Source organism: Natrix helvetica (genome assembly GCF_964273705.1).
Source record: "Natrix helvetica genome assembly, chromosome: 8".
NCBI classification, from domain to species: Eukaryota; Metazoa; Chordata; class Lepidosauria; order Squamata; family Natricidae; genus Natrix; species Natrix helvetica.
This window is the reverse complement of record NC_138559.1, coordinates 24,533,996-24,552,192: the sequence shown is the minus strand read 5'-3', so window position 1 is coordinate 24,552,192 and position 18,197 is coordinate 24,533,996. Positions and strand designations below refer to the sequence as shown.

General features: G+C 46.9%; 1 protein-coding gene across 1 annotated transcript in view; it reads left to right on the top strand.

The window, feature by feature from the left end:
• The first annotated feature begins 10,972 nt into the window (after positions 1 to 10,972).
• SORL1 (sortilin related receptor 1) overlaps positions 10,973 to 18,197 on the top strand; it is a 71,605-nt gene continuing 64,380 nt past the window's right edge. The window contains exon 1 of the mRNA XM_081961098.1: positions 10,973 to 11,475. Coding sequence (XP_081817224.1) covers positions 11,173 to 11,475 — 303 coding nt within the window. The 5' untranslated portion in view covers positions 10,973 to 11,172. The remainder of the gene's footprint in view (positions 11,476 to 18,197) is intronic.

The following is an 18,197-nucleotide window of genomic DNA, read 5'->3' as shown; positions in this document are numbered from 1 at the left end:
ACTTAGCAACAGAATGTTTTGCTCAATTATCGTAAGTCAAGCCATCGCCCCTCAAGCAGCCGAATCAGAGGAGGCGGCGCTGAGGCTGAGGGAGTCAGGGTCAGCATCAAGGCAAACAGAGAGCTGCGAGGGGGAAGAGGGAATGGAGTAGTCAGAGAGGGGGGAGAGGGAGAGGGGCGGAATCTGGGCCGTCCGTCAGTCCTCAGATGGAGAGTCAACAGCCCCCAGGTCTGGAGATGACTGATGAAGAAGAAGAGGAACAGCTGGGTCTAGTGCCTGACAAGCAAATGCGCAGAAGGCAGAGGAGAGGAGAGCAGTGGAAATCTATGGGCCGGTCCTTGGGGTGGAAGAGCTACTGTTGCTGGCGAAGCCCCACCCTAGCTCTGGGGATAAAAGGCAGGGGGCAGAGACGAATAGATGTGGCAGACAACTATTCATCTCCCCTGCCGGTCAGACGTGTTAGCCTGCGTCGAGAAACTTTTTTGCTGGGTTGTCGGCACTCCTAATTAAAGAAATCTTTGAATTCACTTCAAAGGATTTGTCGTGTTTGGGGAGCTGGGTCAGAACACCTGTATTATTCATAGACCTGGGCCTGGTCACCGTGTGCCCTACACCAAGGTTAGAATTTTTCCTGCTCAGATCTTTTTGACTAAGTCTCCTCCTCCAGCTCAGAGGACAAAGGAGCAAAGGTGAAAGCTGTAGCTTGCAGCCACGTGAGCCTCTGATATGCCTTTCATCCACCTGGGAAATGGCACAAGCCTGAACATGCAGACACATGACTCAAGGAAGTCACCTTGATAGACGCTCAAGGAATCCTTAATTCTTCCCAGTCCCATTCCTGAAGCTGTCCTGAGTTACCAGCTGGAAGAAAATGAGGGATTTTTATTTTTATTTTTTTTTCTCCTGGCTGTGGTGATGAAAATTGACCGTTTTATGTTGACAGCACTGGACCGCAGAAATGGAGAAAGAATAAACCAAAGAAAATATATTTTTTAAAAAATTATAAGCATTCTTTCTCCAAAAAACAAAAAATCTTGGCTGTCAGAAAGGATCCTGATCTAACCAGATTCCCTGGCTTGGTGTTTGATGTTGAAACTTTCAGATTTTTTTTCTCTAAAAAGAATTGAGCAACAGGAAGCGAAGTAATTTTACATCCATTCTTCTGTAGCATGAAAAAACATGTTTTCTCAGTCCCCTCGGATGCTCCACTGAGCTGAACGCTACCTGGTATATCTCAAAATCTTTCCCCCGTGGCCTGGGTTGAGTCACTGCAGGATCTTAAGAAGAGACTGGGCAGCTATTTGTCTGAAATGGTATAGGATCTCCTGTCTGCAATGGAACAGGGTTTGGAATGGAATGCAGAGGGTTAGACTAGAAGACCTCCAAGGTCTCTTCCAACTCTGTCATTCTATTACTCCAATTCCCTTTCAACATCCAAACCAAGCACACTAATTCCAGCTTTCCTTCCTTCTCATTTCCCAAGAAAGCCATGCTTGTAGCAAAGTGCATTTTAACGTATGGCATCTAGGGGTGAGATTTAGCTGGTTCTGACTGGTTTGTGTGAATCGGATGCTAATTTTACAGCTACATTTATACCAGTTCACCAAACCAGTAGTTGCAAGGACTGGCTCACCCTGCCCACCTCTCCCCTCCCAGGAGTATCCACGCGACCCATTTTGCATGCCAGGTAAGTGCAGGTCCTGCGCGGAGGCTCTGGGAGGGCAAATAATGGGTCTCCCGGAACCCTGGAAATGGGTCCCTTTCCAGCCTCCGGAGGGCCTCCAGAGCCTGGGGAGGGTGAAGATGCCCCCTCCTGCTGTGGTGCAGGAGGCTAAGGAGTCCATGCCCAACATGGCTATGCCCACCCAGCAATCAGGCAAAGAACCGTTTGCTGAAGTGTTTGAATCCCACGGCATCTGTGCTCCGTATCAGCATCCTGATCACACAGATAGGGTACTCTTGGTACTTGCTTCCAAGCATTGTCCAACCTTGACAACTTTTAAGACTTGTGGATTTCAACTCCCAGAATTCCTCTGCATGACTGGCCAGGGAATTCTAAGAATTGAAGTCCACAAGTCTTAAAATGTTTCCATGGTTGGATACCCATGCTGTAAAGAATGACAACCTGACCCTTTACTGGCCAGTTTCATCATCATCATCAACAACATCTTTTAACAACCCCATAATCCATTGCAGGGTGGAGTCTGGGCAACTGAATGGAGCTAGCAGAGTGTTTACTGGCCAGATGCCGTTCCTGTCGCCAATGCAGTTTTGTTCAGCAGATATATTCTCATTGTGCCCAGAGAGAGAAATATCTGCCTCTACCTAGGATCGAACTCACAGCCTCCTGATTGCGAGGTGAGAGCTCCACCTCTAGGCCAACGCACCACTCCCTTTACTGGCCAATTTCATTTTAAAAAATGCATTTCTGTTTTTTAACCTTCGGCGGAGTGGGAAGCACACTGTATGCCAAGGACGGGTGTCCATGGAAACATTGGCGGCTGAGTCACGCCAGAGGCTCAGGATGTACGCCTTGCTTCTAATCACAAGGCCAATTTGCTCCTAGGTTGAGCTCCATCCATTAACCGAGAAACTAGCCAGGAATGGGGGCGAGGAAGCGGGAGAGAAGTCACAGGGAAACAAGGCAGCAGGCATACATCCTTGCACGCTCGCTGCAAAGCCTTTGCAGCAGGAGACTGAGCTGAACCGATTCTGTAACTCAAGAGCCCTTAGGAGCCCACACTGTCTGCTGTTTGCGTTTGGCAGCCCCCGGGTACATGCTGGAGTCGTACAACAACTGGCAGACACCTTTTAATTATTAAATGTGTTTGCGTTTGGCGTCGGGAGAGGAGGGGGCGGGACGGTGAGGGGTTTGCTGACATTGTTACTTGCAATATTTCAGAGTGCTCCTTGCAGCAGGGCGGTTAAACAGAGGGTACGCTGAGGCCAGCGGTGGGATTCACTTACCTTCCCTAAAGGTAAAGGTAACGGTTTCCATCGCACATATGTGCTAGTCGTTCCCGACTTTAGGGGGCAGTGCTCATCACCATTTCAAAGCCGAAGAGCCAGCGCTCTCCGAAGTCGTCTCTGTGGTCATGCGACTAGCACATATGTGCGAGGGGAACCAACCTCTCCCATGTGACAATATAATTAATCATAATCTGTTTTTTTCAACCAGCAATAAACCATTTTTTTTTAAAAAATGGAAATACACAAGAAAGTCAAGATGGCAGGCACAATTGCGCAATTGCATGTATCAAAAAAGCTTCAGTTTCTTACTTTTGGCCATAATCTTTCCTTTTTTGCTCCTTTCCCTGCGGATACGCTAAAAAAAACACCCAAACTCCATGCATTAATTAAGATTTGATCTCATTTTTTAAAAAAAAGCTTGCTTTGATTTGGCTGCGGGAACCCTCCCTTAAGTATCCGATGACTAAAAGAACACCGTCTGTTTGGCTGTGACTAACCTGTGGGCCGTGGACAGAAAGGCTGCATTAGAGGTGAATAATGAAAACGCTAGTCTAGAACAAGAAAAAAGATGTCTGTCCCTAGAATTTCTGGGTGGAGGTCCCCGAGAAATGGATGGAAGGACAGCTGCGACAAGAGAGGGAAGGGCTGAAGAAAGGAAAACAGCACGGAGAAGGGTGGAGATGGAAGGCAGAAGGGAAAATGACAGATTTGGGCCAGTTGTGAGTGATCGATCTCCAGCTGGAGGCTGTTTCCATCCGTCAAGGGCTTCTACCAAACGGAACATCCTTCATTGGGGAGAAATAAGCCCACTGGACTTTTTTTTTTTTAAATAAAGATTGGCCTTTTTTTTTGTTCCATCCAGAGTTGCAACGATAGAGGAATTGGCTAGGTCGATCGAAAAGCCTTTTCTCTTGATGAAAAAGCCAGCCCTGATTAATCAGAGGATGGATTTAAGCCCCCTGGCAATTCACAATTATTTAATGAAAGATTATATATATATATATATATATATAGGCTATTGGCAGGTCTTGGGGCCAAAGGACGGATTGTCTCCTGTGCAGCCAATTTAAAAACATAAAAATAGAATAAGAATAGAATAGGAGTAGAATAGGAGTAGAATACAATATAATACAATACAATAGGAGTAGAGTAGAGTAGAAGAATAGAATAGAATAGAAGTAGAGTAGAGTAGAGTAGAAGAATAGAATAGGAGTAGAGTAGAGTAAAGTAGAAGAATAGAAAAGGAAAGAAAAGGAGTAGAGCAGAGCAGAACAGAAGCTGGAAGGGACCTTGGAGGTCTTCTAATCCAACCCCCTGCTTAGTCAGGAAATCCAATACCACTTCAGACAAATGGTCATCCAATCTCTTCTTAAAATCTTCCAGTGCTGGAGCACCTGCAACTTTGGGAGGAAAGTTGTTCCACTAGTTAATTCTCACTGTCAGGAAATTCCTCCTTAGTTTTGTTCTTAATATCTCCTTACATGAGAACCATCACACTAAAAGGAAGGTTGTTTGGTCATGTGGATGATGGTGATGGTGATTAAAGACTGAAAGGATCAGAATATAACCTATGATTAAGCTGACAGTCCTTGGGACACTCATAGGAAGGGAGATCAGTGGGCTTTTCAACAATTAGGGATTGCATTATATCATGGTTTAGTCACCCTCCGTAGCTCTAATAATTTTCTCCTCCTTGATGAAAAGAAAGCGTACTTTTCACTTCCTCCCTTCATTATAGATAGTCCTTGACTTATGACTACAGTTGACTCTGGCCAAAGTCAGCCAACTGGTTTTCATGCCTAAGGCAGGACTAGAACTCACAGTCCCCTAGTTATTGGACCAAAATCAGCCAGCTGGCTTTGAGGGCAAAGGCGAGACTGGAACTCACCATCTCCTGATGATTGGCCCAAAGTGACCCAGCTGCCTTTCATACCTTAGACGGGACTAGAACTTACAAATTCCCAATTTCTATCCCGATGCATTCAATGAGACCAAACTGGCTTGTTTTCAGCCTCCCTTGGGGAGTCTTCCCAACAGCCTTGCGAAGCAGGCCTTGTCTGACTCTTCTTTCCTAGGCTGCCACATGCTTAAGAAAGAAAGAGAGAGAGAGAGGGAGGGAGAGAAAAGAGAGAAGGAAAGAAAGAAAAAGAGGAAGAGGGAAAGAAGGAAAGAAAGAGGAAGAAGGAAGGAAAGAAAGAAAAGGAGAGAGAGAAAGGAAAGAAAAAGGAAATAAATAAATAGAAAGAGAAAGAAAGAAAGAAAGAAAGAAAGAAAGAAAGAAAGAAAGAAAGAAAGAAAGAAATAATCTTTAATTTAGAGAATCTCTATGGAGGTTCTCCATCATTCAGGTCATGGTTGTCCCCAAAGGTGCTTTTTTCAAGAGGCAACTGGACTTTCTTGGTTCTTCTTTGAAGACGTTTCGCTTCTCATCCAAGAAACTTCTTCGGCTCTGTTAAAGTATCTTTTAACCCCTTGTGGACCCTTATCTATTCTATTCACGAATTCGATTCCTGTCTTCTGAAGGGATGTATAGAACCTGTGAGGAGGAATCTCTTAGCCTGCATATGATCTCATTACCTTTCTCCTCCCCTCTGCCTCTCATTGCAATTTTAAGGCAGAGACCCTTTGCAGCTTGTCTGCAGAGAGAATTAGCAGCTGTCGGGGAAGGACGAGACGGATGCAGTCAAGGTTGGGACATCACAGCCGACCCGCCTAACCAGGAGAGACTTCAGTGGATATTTTGATATTATTGCAGCCAGGGGCTCTGACCTTTGGCTGCATAAAAGTGCTCTGGCATGTGCAAAACTCAGGTGCTGCAGTGAGGCTCCGAAGCCAGCCTAGATGCCTCCTGGTGTCCTTCAGAAGTTGCTGGAGCAGAACGGATGGAATTAGTTTTAACGACGCCAGGAGGAACAATGCGCTCTGCCTTCTCAGGCTCTCGGAAACACAGCACTTTGCGATTGTGCCAGGACTACATTCCCCACCCACCCACCCACCCTCCTGCCTGCCTTAGCAGTGGCCCAGCGACCCAAACCCAGGACCCAAACTTCTAAAACAGGCTCTACACCCTTTTGAAAAGAAAGCCTCAGTGGTCACCCAGAATGGGGAAATGGAGCTTCGTCCCTTGAAAAATAAGACACCCCTGCTTTATTGATAAACATGGATATGAACACAGGACGTAGGCACGAATAAATGGGGACAGTAGGACAGGGACGGTAGGTACGCTGGTGCACTTATGCACGGCCCCTTTACGGACCTCTTAGGAATCTCTTAGGAGACATGATAGCAGTGTTCCAATATCTCAGGGGCTGCCACAAAGAAGAGGGAGTCAAGCTATTCTCCAAAGCACCTGAGGGTAGAACAAGAAGCAATGGGTAGAAACTAATCAAGGAGAGAAGCAACCTAGAACTAAGGAGAAATTTCCTGACAATTAGAACAATTAATCAGTGGAACAGCTTGCCTCCAGAAGTTGTGAATGCCCCATTTGTCTGAAACCGTGTAGGGTTTCCTGCCTAGGCAGGGGGTTGGACTAGAAGACCTCCAAGGTCCCTTCCAACTCTGCTATTGTATTGTATTGTATTGAATTGAATCGGGTGAGGTCCATGGTAGACAGTTTGAGGTTGAAGCTGGAGAGAGAGGGGGAGGGGTTAATTACAGGAGACCAAAACCCAAGGGGCGAATTTCCCCTTGGAAATCCGAGGCTTGCGTGTTTGATGAATAAATAAAAGATTACGAGCTCCATTTAACTGCACCAGTGGGTGATTCAGCAGCGTTTTCCTCATCTGAAGCAAACCAAATTCAGGTCAGGCTGTCCCAGAAGAGCATGAAACAATATTTAGTTTCATTATCTACAGATCTTAAACAAAAAAAACAAAAAGACTTTGAGAATATACAAACAGAAGACTTTGGTTTAAAGACTTCGTTTCTTTCTGAAATTCCCCTTGAGCTCATCTTCTAACACGCCGCCTGCTCTGGATTGGATGGATTGATGAATGATGTGCTATCAAGTTGGTGTCAGTTATGATCCCACAGATAAATCATCTCCAGGAGGATCTGTCTACAACTTGGTCCTTCAGATCTTCTAACAGATCTATCTCATCACCCCTGTAACATAGTCCAACCACTCTGGGGTTGCTCCTACTCTTCTCCTCTTCTATTCTATATCCCTATTCTGTTCTGTTCTGTTCTGAGTAAAGATTCTCTTCTATTAATTCTCTTCTCTTCTCTCCTGTTCCGTTCTATTCTCAATAAAGATTCTCTTCTATTAATTCTCTCCTCTCCTATATCCATCTTCTATTCTGTTATGTTTTCAATGTGTGCCATAGGTTCGCCATCACGGGTCTAGACAATCTACGAAAAAGACCGGTATCAGATGTGGTTGATATCCACAATTGGTCCCACAACGCGAGGGATCCATTTTAGAAAATTTGTGTGCGTATGTGTTTCCAGCCCAAAGTCCTAGTGGACAACCATTTAAATAGGAGCCAGCCGTGTGCAGCAGCTGCAAAAAAGCCAACACAGTTCTAGGCTGCATCAACAGAGGGAGAGAACCAAGATCACGTGAAGTGTTAATACCACTTTATAAGGCCTTAGTAAGGCCACACTTGCATCCAGTTTTGGTCGCCACGATGTAGAAAAGATGTGGAGACTCTAGAAAGAATGCAGAGAAGAGCAACAAAGATGATTAGAGGACAGGAGGCTAAAACATGAAGAACGGTTGCAGGAACTGGGCCTGGCTAGTCTAGTGAAGAGAAGGACTAGGGGACACATGATAGCATTCTTCCAATATCTCAGGGGTTGCCACAAAGAAGAGGGAGTCAAGCTATTCTCCAAAGCATCTGAGGGTAGGACAAAAAGCAATGGGTGGAAACTAATCAACCTAGAACTAAGGAGACATTTCCTGAGAGTTAGAACAATTAATGAGTGGAACAACTTGCTTCCAGAAGTTGCTCCAACACTGGAAGTTTTTAAGAAGATATTGGACAGCATTTGTCTAAAATGGTGTAGGGTTTCCTGCCTAAGCAGAGGGTTGGACTAGAAGACCTCCAAGGTCCCTTCCAACTCTGTTATTCTATTCCATGCCATGCTATGCTATGCTATTCTCTATTCTGTTCTGTTCTATTCTAAGATTTCTTGCTTCATTTTGCAGATCTTAATAGCAATATGTCTCTTTAGGACATATTAGTTCTCACTTGTGACTTAGGAAGTGGCCTTCTGTTGATATTAACAATACAATCCAAGATTTTTTTTTTTTTTAAAAAGCACTTCTGTCCTCGGGATTATGAGCCAAGGAATCTTAGCCAGATGGCAGAAACAGGAAAAGATGAAGCAATGACTGGCTAATTCTGTGCCCACCTATGGAGAAATGGCACCAAACCAGAGCCTGCTAATTTGTTCCAAATGGACAGGATGCCTGTTCAAAAGGGACTCAAAAGTCTTGTCTTCGGGGGAAGATTCTCTTCGGCCTCCCTTCCCATGGACACTGAGCCTTTTGAGCAAATTATCTAGTATGGTAGTCCTTGACTTACAAACATTTGTCTAGTGACCATCTGTAGGTGCAATGAAAAAAGTGACTTATGATCGATTCACACACCTAGAATCATTGCTAATTCTCCACAATCACCTGATCTAAATTTGGATGCTTGGCAAGCAAATTTATTCTGGGGTATAACTCTTTCCAAAAAGGGATGCGGTGACTCAGTGGCTAAGATGCTGAGCTTGTCCATCAGAAAGGTCGGCAGTTCAGCGGTTCAAATCCCTAGCGCTGCATAATGGAGTGAGCTCCCATTGTCCCAGCTTCTGCCAACCTAGCAATTTGAAAGCATGTAAAAAATGCAAGTAGAAAAATAGGCATCACCTTTGGTGGGAAGGTAATAGTGTTCCATTCGCCTTCAGCATTTACTCATGCCGGCCACATGACCACGAAGACGTCTTCGGACAGCACTGGCTCTTCGGCTTTGAAACAGAGATGAGCACCGCCCCCGAGGGTCTGGAACGACTAGCACATATGTGCAAGGGGAACCTTTAGCTTTTTATAGCACCTGCCAACCTAGCAGTTCAAGAGCATGCAAATGCAAGCAGATAAATAGGTACCACTTTGGTGGGAAGATAACAGGGCTCCATGATGTCATACTGGCCCCATGACCGCTGAAATCCCTTTGGACAGCGCTGGCTCAATGGCCTTGAAACGGAGAGGAATGCCACCACCTTCTACAATTGGCAACAACTAGCAGAGTAAAATCCGCAGGGATCCCTTTACCTATTTTATGAGAGAGCCCACCGCACATCACAGTTTGAACCTGGCAGAAGAGGGTCTCCCATTCCATCCATTGATCACTCCCAACCAGAAGAACCTTGAAAGGTAGAAAGTCCTTCCTTGGGCTGCTAGCAAAGGACTGGTTGACTTTACCCCAGGCCGCCTTTGCAGAGCAATAGATGACCTTCTCCAGAGCTTTTAAGGACATCTAGCAAACTGCCACCACCTCTGGCCCACTGTTCTGACCGAGAGCATGAAACAAACTTCTTGTCCCGACAAAAATCCCTTTTATTAATTTGCTGTGAATTCCACTCATTCACATCCAGCAGTCTTTGAAGAGAGGATTTACAGTCACAGACTTTATCTGGCTTGGGAGGATTTACAGTCACAGACCTTATCTGGCTTGGAGAGCTGCCAGGCCGATATCTGCAAAACTTGGCAAGGAGTCTCAGAGAGTCACAAACCAATTAATTGAACAAATTGTCTCCTGCAAACTCCACTTCCCTTTTGTTCCTCTTTTATTTCCTCTGAGAAGGGCCATTCATCGTCCACCTGTGGCCTTACTCCCAAGTCGACCCCTGTTCTTTAGCTGTTCCCTTCGTCTGGCAACTCTGTGCATGCGCACACTGGGAACAGGCTCCAGCTGTTCTTCTGCCTCACTGATGTCTGACTCTGAAGGCAGCTGATAACTGGCACAGAGCTCTGGCCCCCTCTCTGCCTCTGACACAGAGCCCTCCTCAGAGCCTTCCCCAGACTCCAGGACTGGCCCAGGTTTCTCCCCAACCTCCTCACTATCTGAATCTGCTGCTAGCTCCGCTGGTGGGCCACAACACCCAGACACGTAAACCTTTTCAGGATTTGGTGCTTCGGTATCAGCCATCCATCGGAATCTCCCAAAACTAGGCACAGCAGCCAAGTCATAAAATAAGCCACCAACAAGTGGCTCCATTTGTGGCCTGCAAGATTTTGGCTGCAGAACGGTGACCTCAGCTAATGTTCTTGCAGCCAGCAGCGGTGTAGTAACCATCCAGATGTGGGTGATTCATCAAAGGGAAGCAGCTGTGGTAGCCCGCAAGCCAGTCAAACCTGAGTTTCCCTCTTGCTTTAGAGGGGAGGCAGAAAGCGCCAAGATGATCTGAGTGTGCTTCAGATGTAGCACACCTGGTTTACACTTCTAGCCTCTTGAGGGAGGGGGGATCACGTGGGGCCCCTTTCCTGCTGAGAAAAAAAGGGAAGAATGGAGAGAGGGAGGGAAGGGAAAAGGAGGAAGCAAAGAGGAAGGAAGGAGTATAAAGAGAAGGAAGAAAGGAAGGAGTATAGAGATAAGGGGGGAGGGAGGAAGGAAGAAAGGAGCATGTAGATAAGGAAGGAAGGAAAGAAGGAGTATAGAGAATAGAAAGGGAGGGAGGGAAGGAGGAAGGAGTATAGAGACAAGGGGCAGAGGGAGGAAGGAAGAAGGGAAGGAAGGAGTATACAGACAAGGAGGGAAGGAGAGAGGGATTGAGGGAGGGAAGGAAGGAAAGGAAGGAGTACAGAGACGAAGGAAGGGAGGAAGTAAGGAAGAAGGGAAGGGAAGGAAGGAACGAGCATAGAGACAAGAAAGGAAGGAAGGAAGGAAGGAAGATCAGATCAGGAGAAAGTGCGTGGCCAGAGCTCAGCGCGCGCCCGCCTTTGGCTCCGTCCGCGCGGGCGCGCCCCCGTGCGCAGAGCCGCCTCCGTGCGTTCCACGCGTGCCTGGCTGGCCTTCTTTCCTTCCTTCCTTCCTTCCCGGCGGGGCGCAGGCGGAGGGGTTGCCCCGTCCGGGCGCGACGCCTGCAAGGCGAGCCCGGGGTGTCCTGCGCGGCGCGCTCCCGGAGCCCAGCATCCCTTGGCACATTCTCTCCGGGCGGCGGCGCCCCACTTGGCCGCTGCCGTGCGCGCAAAGCCGGCGGAGCCGAGCGAGGAACATGGCGACAGGCGGCAGCGGGAAGCCCGGCGCTGCCCCGGCCGTCCTCCGGCCGCTGCTCCTGCCGCTGCTGCTACTGCTGCTGGCGGGGTCCCACCGCCCGCCCGCCGCCTCCGCCTCCGCTTCTCCTCGGAGTAGCCTGCGCTTGCACGGCACCCTGACCTCGCGGCCCCAGGATCGGGGCTTTGCGCGTCTGCAAGCTCAGGATCTTCCCGGCCCCGAGCAGCCCCCCAGGAGGAGAAGGAGCCCCCCGCTGCCGCCCCCGCCGCCGCCGCAGGAGGAGCCGGTGAAGGTGTACGGCCAGGTGAGCGATCCCCGGACGGGCATCTCTGCCCCTGAGTTGCTCTGCTGCGCCGCGAGCCTCTTCGGCTGGCCGCCCCTCGCCCCTGCCTCCCCCAGGCTGGCCTCCGTCCTAGCTTTGGCTCCCGGGGGAGAAGGGGGAGAGCGGAGGGGAGGGGGCTTCCCCCCGGAAACGTCCTTGGAGGATCCCCTTGGCCGCCACTTGCAAAGTCCCCCTCCCCACTTGCAAGCACCCCCTCCCCATTGCAAAGTCCCCCTCCCCACTTGCAAGCACCCCCCACTTGAAAACACCCTTTCCCCACTTGCAAACAGCCCCTCTTACTTGCAAGCTAACCCTCCCCACTGTTGCCTTTGCGCCTGCGAGGGTTTCGGTTTTTTAGGTGGGGGGATGGAAGGGGATGCCCAGCGATGCTTGCAGGAAGGCAAACCATGATTCTGGAGACCCTCTCCCCCACTCCCTTGGCTGGTGCTTTCATTGAGGAGGGGGGCTTCGTTTGCCCTTGCAGCCGCTGAGCTAACCTTACCTACCTAGCCAGGAAGCTGGATACTTTATTTTTGGGGAGGGGGCATCAATCAGGGCTAAGTGATTCCGGAGGGAGGGAGGAGGGGGAGTGTAGGAAATTAGAACTAGTGGCAGGGATGGGGGGCAGGTTGCGAAATTGCGAATCCCCCCCCCCCGCAGAGATTTAACGTTATCTTACACATGCTTGACAGATACTTAAAATTAAAATTAAATATCCTTGGTCGAGAGTGCAGTGGAAAAAGGAACATCACAATGGTTGTGTAGACAGGGGGACCAGCTTGGGCCAAGCTGAATGTTTGTTGTTTTGCTTGCAAGCTCCTTCACCAAGGGGCTTTGAGAGGCTGGGTTGGTGGGTTTCTTTGGGGAAGCCTGAAAAAAAAAATCAGTGCACATCAAGGCTGCTTTGCAGATGGACTTCATGGTTTGTTCCTGGCCTGTAGGAAGAACTGGATATCCCAGTTTTTATGGGGCTCCTTTGCCAGCTGCTTGCAGGCAGGTCCTGTCAGGGCTGTGGTTTTTGTTGTAACTTGCAGCTTGTCCAGCTTTCAGCCCCGAAGGTGTTTTCCTGAAAGGCAAAATGAAACCTTTCTGAAATGCTTTTTTGTGTGTGTGTGCTTCCGATCCAAGAAGCTTCTTCAGTTCTGGTATTCCTCACCGGACCGATAGAACAGAAGAAGCTTCCTGGATGAGAATAGAGTAAGAATAAGAATAATGGTTAGGGTTAGGAATTGAATTGAATTGAATTCTTGATTGGCCGAGCGTGATTGGACACACAAGGAATTCGTCTTTGGTGCAGATGCTCTCAGTGTACATAAAAAGGCAAGATACATTCATCAAGAATCATAAGGTACAACACTTAATGATCGTCATAGGGTACAAATGAGCAATCAGGAAACAATCAATGTAAATTGTAAGGATACAAGCAACAAAGTTACAGTCCTGCAGTCATAAGTGGGAGGAGATGGGTGATAGGAACAATGAGAAGACTAATAGTAACAGTAATGCAGACTTAGTGAATGGCTTGACAGAGATAAAATAGAATAGAATGGAATAGAATAATAGAATAGAATAGAAATAGAACAGAATAGAATTCTTTATTGGGCAAGTGTGATTGGACACACAAGGAATTTGTCTTTGGTGCAGATGCTCTCAGTGTACATAAAAAGACAAGATACATTCCTCAAGAATCATAAGGTACAACACGTAATGATAGCCATAGGGTACAAATAAGCAAATAAGAAGTACAAATAAGAAGCGAAACATTTTCAAAGCAAAAACCAAGAAGGTCCAAGTTGACTTTTGAAAAAAAAAATCTTTGGGACATCCGTGACCTGGATGACTGAAAAAATCTGCCCAGATCTAGAGGTGATGTTATTTCTATCAAACGCGGCAAACAATATTGGGAGCTTGGTTCCCACCGAACTTCAGCACTGATTGAGCTTCTGGGCCTTCCTCCCCTATGAACGTTGAAATCCATGGTTGTCATCCTTGTGTGTGGCTGGAGTTCCTTGTGCAAGAACCCTAAGGGTGTCCTCTCCAGACTTCTCCATCTCCTTCCTAGACAAGCCTGTTTGCTTCTTTTTGAGATGTCAACATGTGTTGAGTTTGTTGAGTCCATGAGAGACTTCAAGTCCCAGCCTTCTTCTCTCTCTCCATGACGTAACAGCTGATGTAAGGTTTAAAGGGAGCTATTTTTAAATTTAAAGGAAGGCCTCTAAAAGAATAAGAGTTGTGTTGTTGTTGTTAGTTGCGAAGTCGTGTCCGACCCATGGTGACTCCATGGTCAATGTTCCTCCAGGCCTTCCTGTCCTCTACCATCCTCTGGAGTCCATTTGAGCTCAAGCTGACTGCTTCGGTGACTCCATTCAGCCACCTCATTCTCTGCCATCCCCTTCTTCTTCTTTTGCTCTCACTCCTTTCCAGCGTGAGGCTCTTCTCCAGGGAGTCCTTCTTCCTTCTCATTAGGTGGCCAAAGTCTTTTGAATTTCCTCTTCAGGATCCGGCCTTCTAAAGAGCAGTCAGGGTTGATCTCCTCCAGGACTGACCGGTTGGATGACCTTGCAGTCCAAGGGACTCAATGCAGGAGTCTTCTCCAGCACCAGAGTTCGAAGGCCTCCATTCTTTGGGTTGTGAGGAACCGCAATTCCCCGCCGAAATGAAAGAGTTCCTTGCATTTCTAATGAGGCAGTTGGAACTATGGTCAGAAATGGCCACCACTATTTTTTAAGAAAGATGGAAGCGAGTGTGAAGAGCACAATGGACCTTCTGTTTGCTTGAAGGTGCTCTTGAGGTTCCTGCATGATAATCCAGATTAAGATGATTTCTATCTCCGTAGCCTCAGTCAATAAACATTGCCTTCTTTTTAAACCACAAGCCACAAATCCTGTCAATTCAACAATGGCTTATTATTGGGGAGTTCCGGTTCCGGCGGCAGCGGCGACGGGCAGCTCTTTGCCCGCTCCGGCTCTCCGGTGGGCTTCCCCACTCCTTGGGGGGCACAGGACACCCCTCAGAGGGGTCCTGCCGGAGGGGCGGCATCGCGGGGAGCTCCTGCATCGGCGGCGGCCGGCGGGAGGTCTCTCGCGCGCCCAAGGCACCGGGGAGCTAGACCGGAGGGCGCCTCGCGTTTCTGCGCTTCGCGCCTCGCTAAAGCCGTCGGGAGAATGAAGCAATTGAAGGAAGCAGCTGCGGTGCGGTGAGGCTGCTTCTCTCTTCATGCCCTATTTTGCACAAAGAACTAGTTAGCTTTCTTTAAATAACTTTCGGAGTATTCTGGAGGCGCGGCTGGAGGGAGGGGGGTTTCCCCCCCCCTTGGATAAGCGGCGAGGAATAATCTTGCTCTCAGCCCCCGGGGAAGGAGGAGGGGGGAGAGCCAACGAATGAAGCCTCACCCAGGTTGGATGATTTTCTTTGCAATTTAATTTCACTATTTACTGTGATTTGAGGACTTTTGGAACTTTTTAAAACTTTGATATGCCTCTGTGCCCAAAACTGGCAGGGCAAGATGGCACACTTCCGTTGTCTTTATGAACTGTGAAACCTGACTCCACCTTTAAAATTCAGGCTTCCGGTCTTTGTCTCCGTGTCTCCCAGAGGAATCTCTTGTGGATTGGTCTTTTTGAACTTTCTAGGGGAAACCTTTCATCTATTGCCAGACTTATTAGAGAGATTCTCTTCTGCCTGGTTCTTCTGCTCCCGGACCTCACCTGGCTACCCTTCTTTTCTAACTGTTTATCTTATATATGGACTGAACTTCTAATGTTATAAAGGATGGCATCCAAAAGACCACCTCCTGGGAAATCTGGCTTTGCCACATCTGCTCCAACATCTGTAACATCCAGTCCAGCCACACAGTCCAAGATAACAGAACTGATGCAACCTAAGACTATAGAGATGGACTTTCAACAAATGCTTCAACAAATTTTACAGGGCCAGGAGGAAATCAAGAAACAGCTAAGGGAAATGAAAGATGAAATTAAAGAAAATCAAGCCCAAATTTATAAGAACTCACAGAGACTGGATCTTGTGGAAGGGGGGGTGGAGGAGGTGAGGGGGGGGGTGGAAGCTGTGCAGAAAGGGAACAAAGATCTTGACATCCAACAGATGAAATTAGAATTTGAGAGAATGTCCTATTATCTTAGATTTCAAAATGTTATAGAAGAAGATGGGGAAAATATAAGGGACATCATGACAAACATTCTGGCTGACTACACACACAAAGAAAAACAACAGATGGGGTGGGATATAGATCTGGTTTATAGAGTGAATTCAGCTTACGCTAGAACACACAATGTACCCAGGGAGGTTCACATTAAATTCCTTAGAAAAAGCACAAGAGATGAAATTCTGGGTGTACAAAGGGGGCAAGCATTGATATATCATGATATGGAGATAACCATTCTGAAGCAGATCCCTAAGAAGATTAGAGAAAAAAGAAAAAATTATTCGCAATTAGCGAATAAATTATACCAGAAAGGGGTGTGGTTTAGATGGTTGATGCCTGAAGGTATGCTGATATTCTGGGAGGAGACAAGAATTAGAATTAATTCACCCATAGAGGCGCAGGCCTTTATGGAAAAAAATAAAACATTCCTAGAGAAACCACCAGATACCACAACGGACACGCAGGACACGGGAGGGGCCAGAGCTCTGCCAGTGGAGGGAGATGGGGCAATAGCAAGAAGACTCAGATCACAAAAATAAACAAGAAAATCATATTATTATAAACTGACCGAAAGTGAAAATGGAATTATATTTGGATTTTATACTGTAATGTTTAATTTGATTGAATTTAATAATAGAACTAATATGCTGACTGTAATCAATTATATACTAATGCATTATATTAAATGTATACTATGGGTATGGAGGGAGGGGGGCCTCACACACTTTGCAACTGCCAAAATTTGTATACCTGTCCATTTACCCTTTTCCCTATAAATCTTGAAAAACCAATAAAATTTTATTATAAAAAAAAAAAAAAAACAATGGCTTATTATTATTTTATTTCCTGACTTGGCATCTTGTTTGCAGGATACTGAAGGGAGCAAAACCGACCAGGAAGACATCAGGTTAAGAAATGGCTTTCAGAATGACCGGATGTTCTAAGAGAAAAGTCAGGTCTTCCTAGATGTCTAAACCCCATTAAACCAAACCAAACTTTCTGGTCCCCAGAATTTCACTTGACTGGGAACCAGCTTTCCATGGCTAAATTTTCTTTCTTTCTTTCTTTCTTTCTTTCTTTCTTTCTTTCTTTCTTTCTTTCTTTCTTTCTTTCTTTCTTTCTTTCTCTTTCTTTCTTTCTTTCTTTCTTCCTCCTTTACTTTTCCTTCCTTCCTCCCTTCTTTCTCTCCCTTCCTCTCCTCCTTTCCTTTCCTTTTCCTTCTTCGTTCCTTCCTTCTTTCCTTCCTCCTTTCCTTTTCCTTCCTTCCGTCCTCCTTTCCCTTCCTTCCTTTCCCTTTCCTTCTCTCTCTCTCTCTCTCTCTCTCTCTCTCTCTCTCTCTCTCTCTCTCTCTCTCTCTCCCTCCTTCCGTCCTTCCTTTTTTTGCACAATTCCTTTGTTCCTGTTTTCCCCCTCCCCTAAGGACCCCAGAGCTTCTGTGAAAATCTGGAACATTCTAGGCTTCCCTCTTCATCCTTTGGTGCATTTTTTTAACGGCTTGAGAATTCTGCACCCCAGGATGAAGTCCCCCCCCCCAGTGTTGTTGTAACTTGTAGCCATCACGAGATGAATGGCCTGTAAGTCAAGGACTCCCTGCACACCTAAACTAGATTTGTCTGTTCCATGGTCATTGTTCTGATTGCAGAGCATTGATTTCCTATCAAAAAACAACCCTGTGGGCCTATCTAGTCTAGTGTTTGGTTCCCATAGTAGCCAACTCTGGATGTCTTTCAAACTCTGACTAAAACATACAACGAATGGTTGCAGGAACTGGCCATGGCTGGTCCAGTGAAGAGTTGGACCAGGATAGCAACCTTCCAATATTTAAGGGGCTGCCACAGAGAGGAGGGGGTGGAGCTATTCTCCAAAGCACCCAAAGGCCAGGCAAGGAATAATAATATTTTATCAATCGTGGACTTGAATTTTCTCTCTCTGTTTTTTAAAAGGCCTCAAAACAAACATGGACAGGAAGGCGTCCTTTGTAAGAAGAAAACAAATCTGAAATTCCCATTTGCAATTTCATGACAATGCTCGGTCTTGTTATTCAAAAGCTTCCAACGGTAACTCTTGTATCAACAGTGTGTGTTGATAGCAGCTGTTTGCCTGTTCAGGTGTTTGGGCGCCTGTCCTTTTGCAAGGAGGGAGTTTTGCATTGTGAGGACGAGTCGTTTTCTGAAATCCACAGGGGGGTCATTAGAAAAGAATTCATAGCTGGATGCTTCCTTCTCAATCACAGCAAGGTCCCTATGACCTTTTAGATGCTGTAAAAATTCTTAGCAAACTCATTGGTCCTGGAGTAGTCAAAAGCAGTTGTCTCCTGCTTGAGCAAGGGGTTGGACTAGAAGACCTCCATGGTCCCTTCCAACTCTATTCTGATTGACAAGGTAAAGGTTCCCCTCACACATGCGTGCCAGTCGTTCCTGACTCTAGGGGGCGGTACTAATCTCCGTTTCAAAGCCGAAGAGCCAGCACTATCTGAAGACGTCTCCGTGGTCATGTGGCCAGCATGACTCAACGCCAAAGGCGCACGAAACGCTGTTAC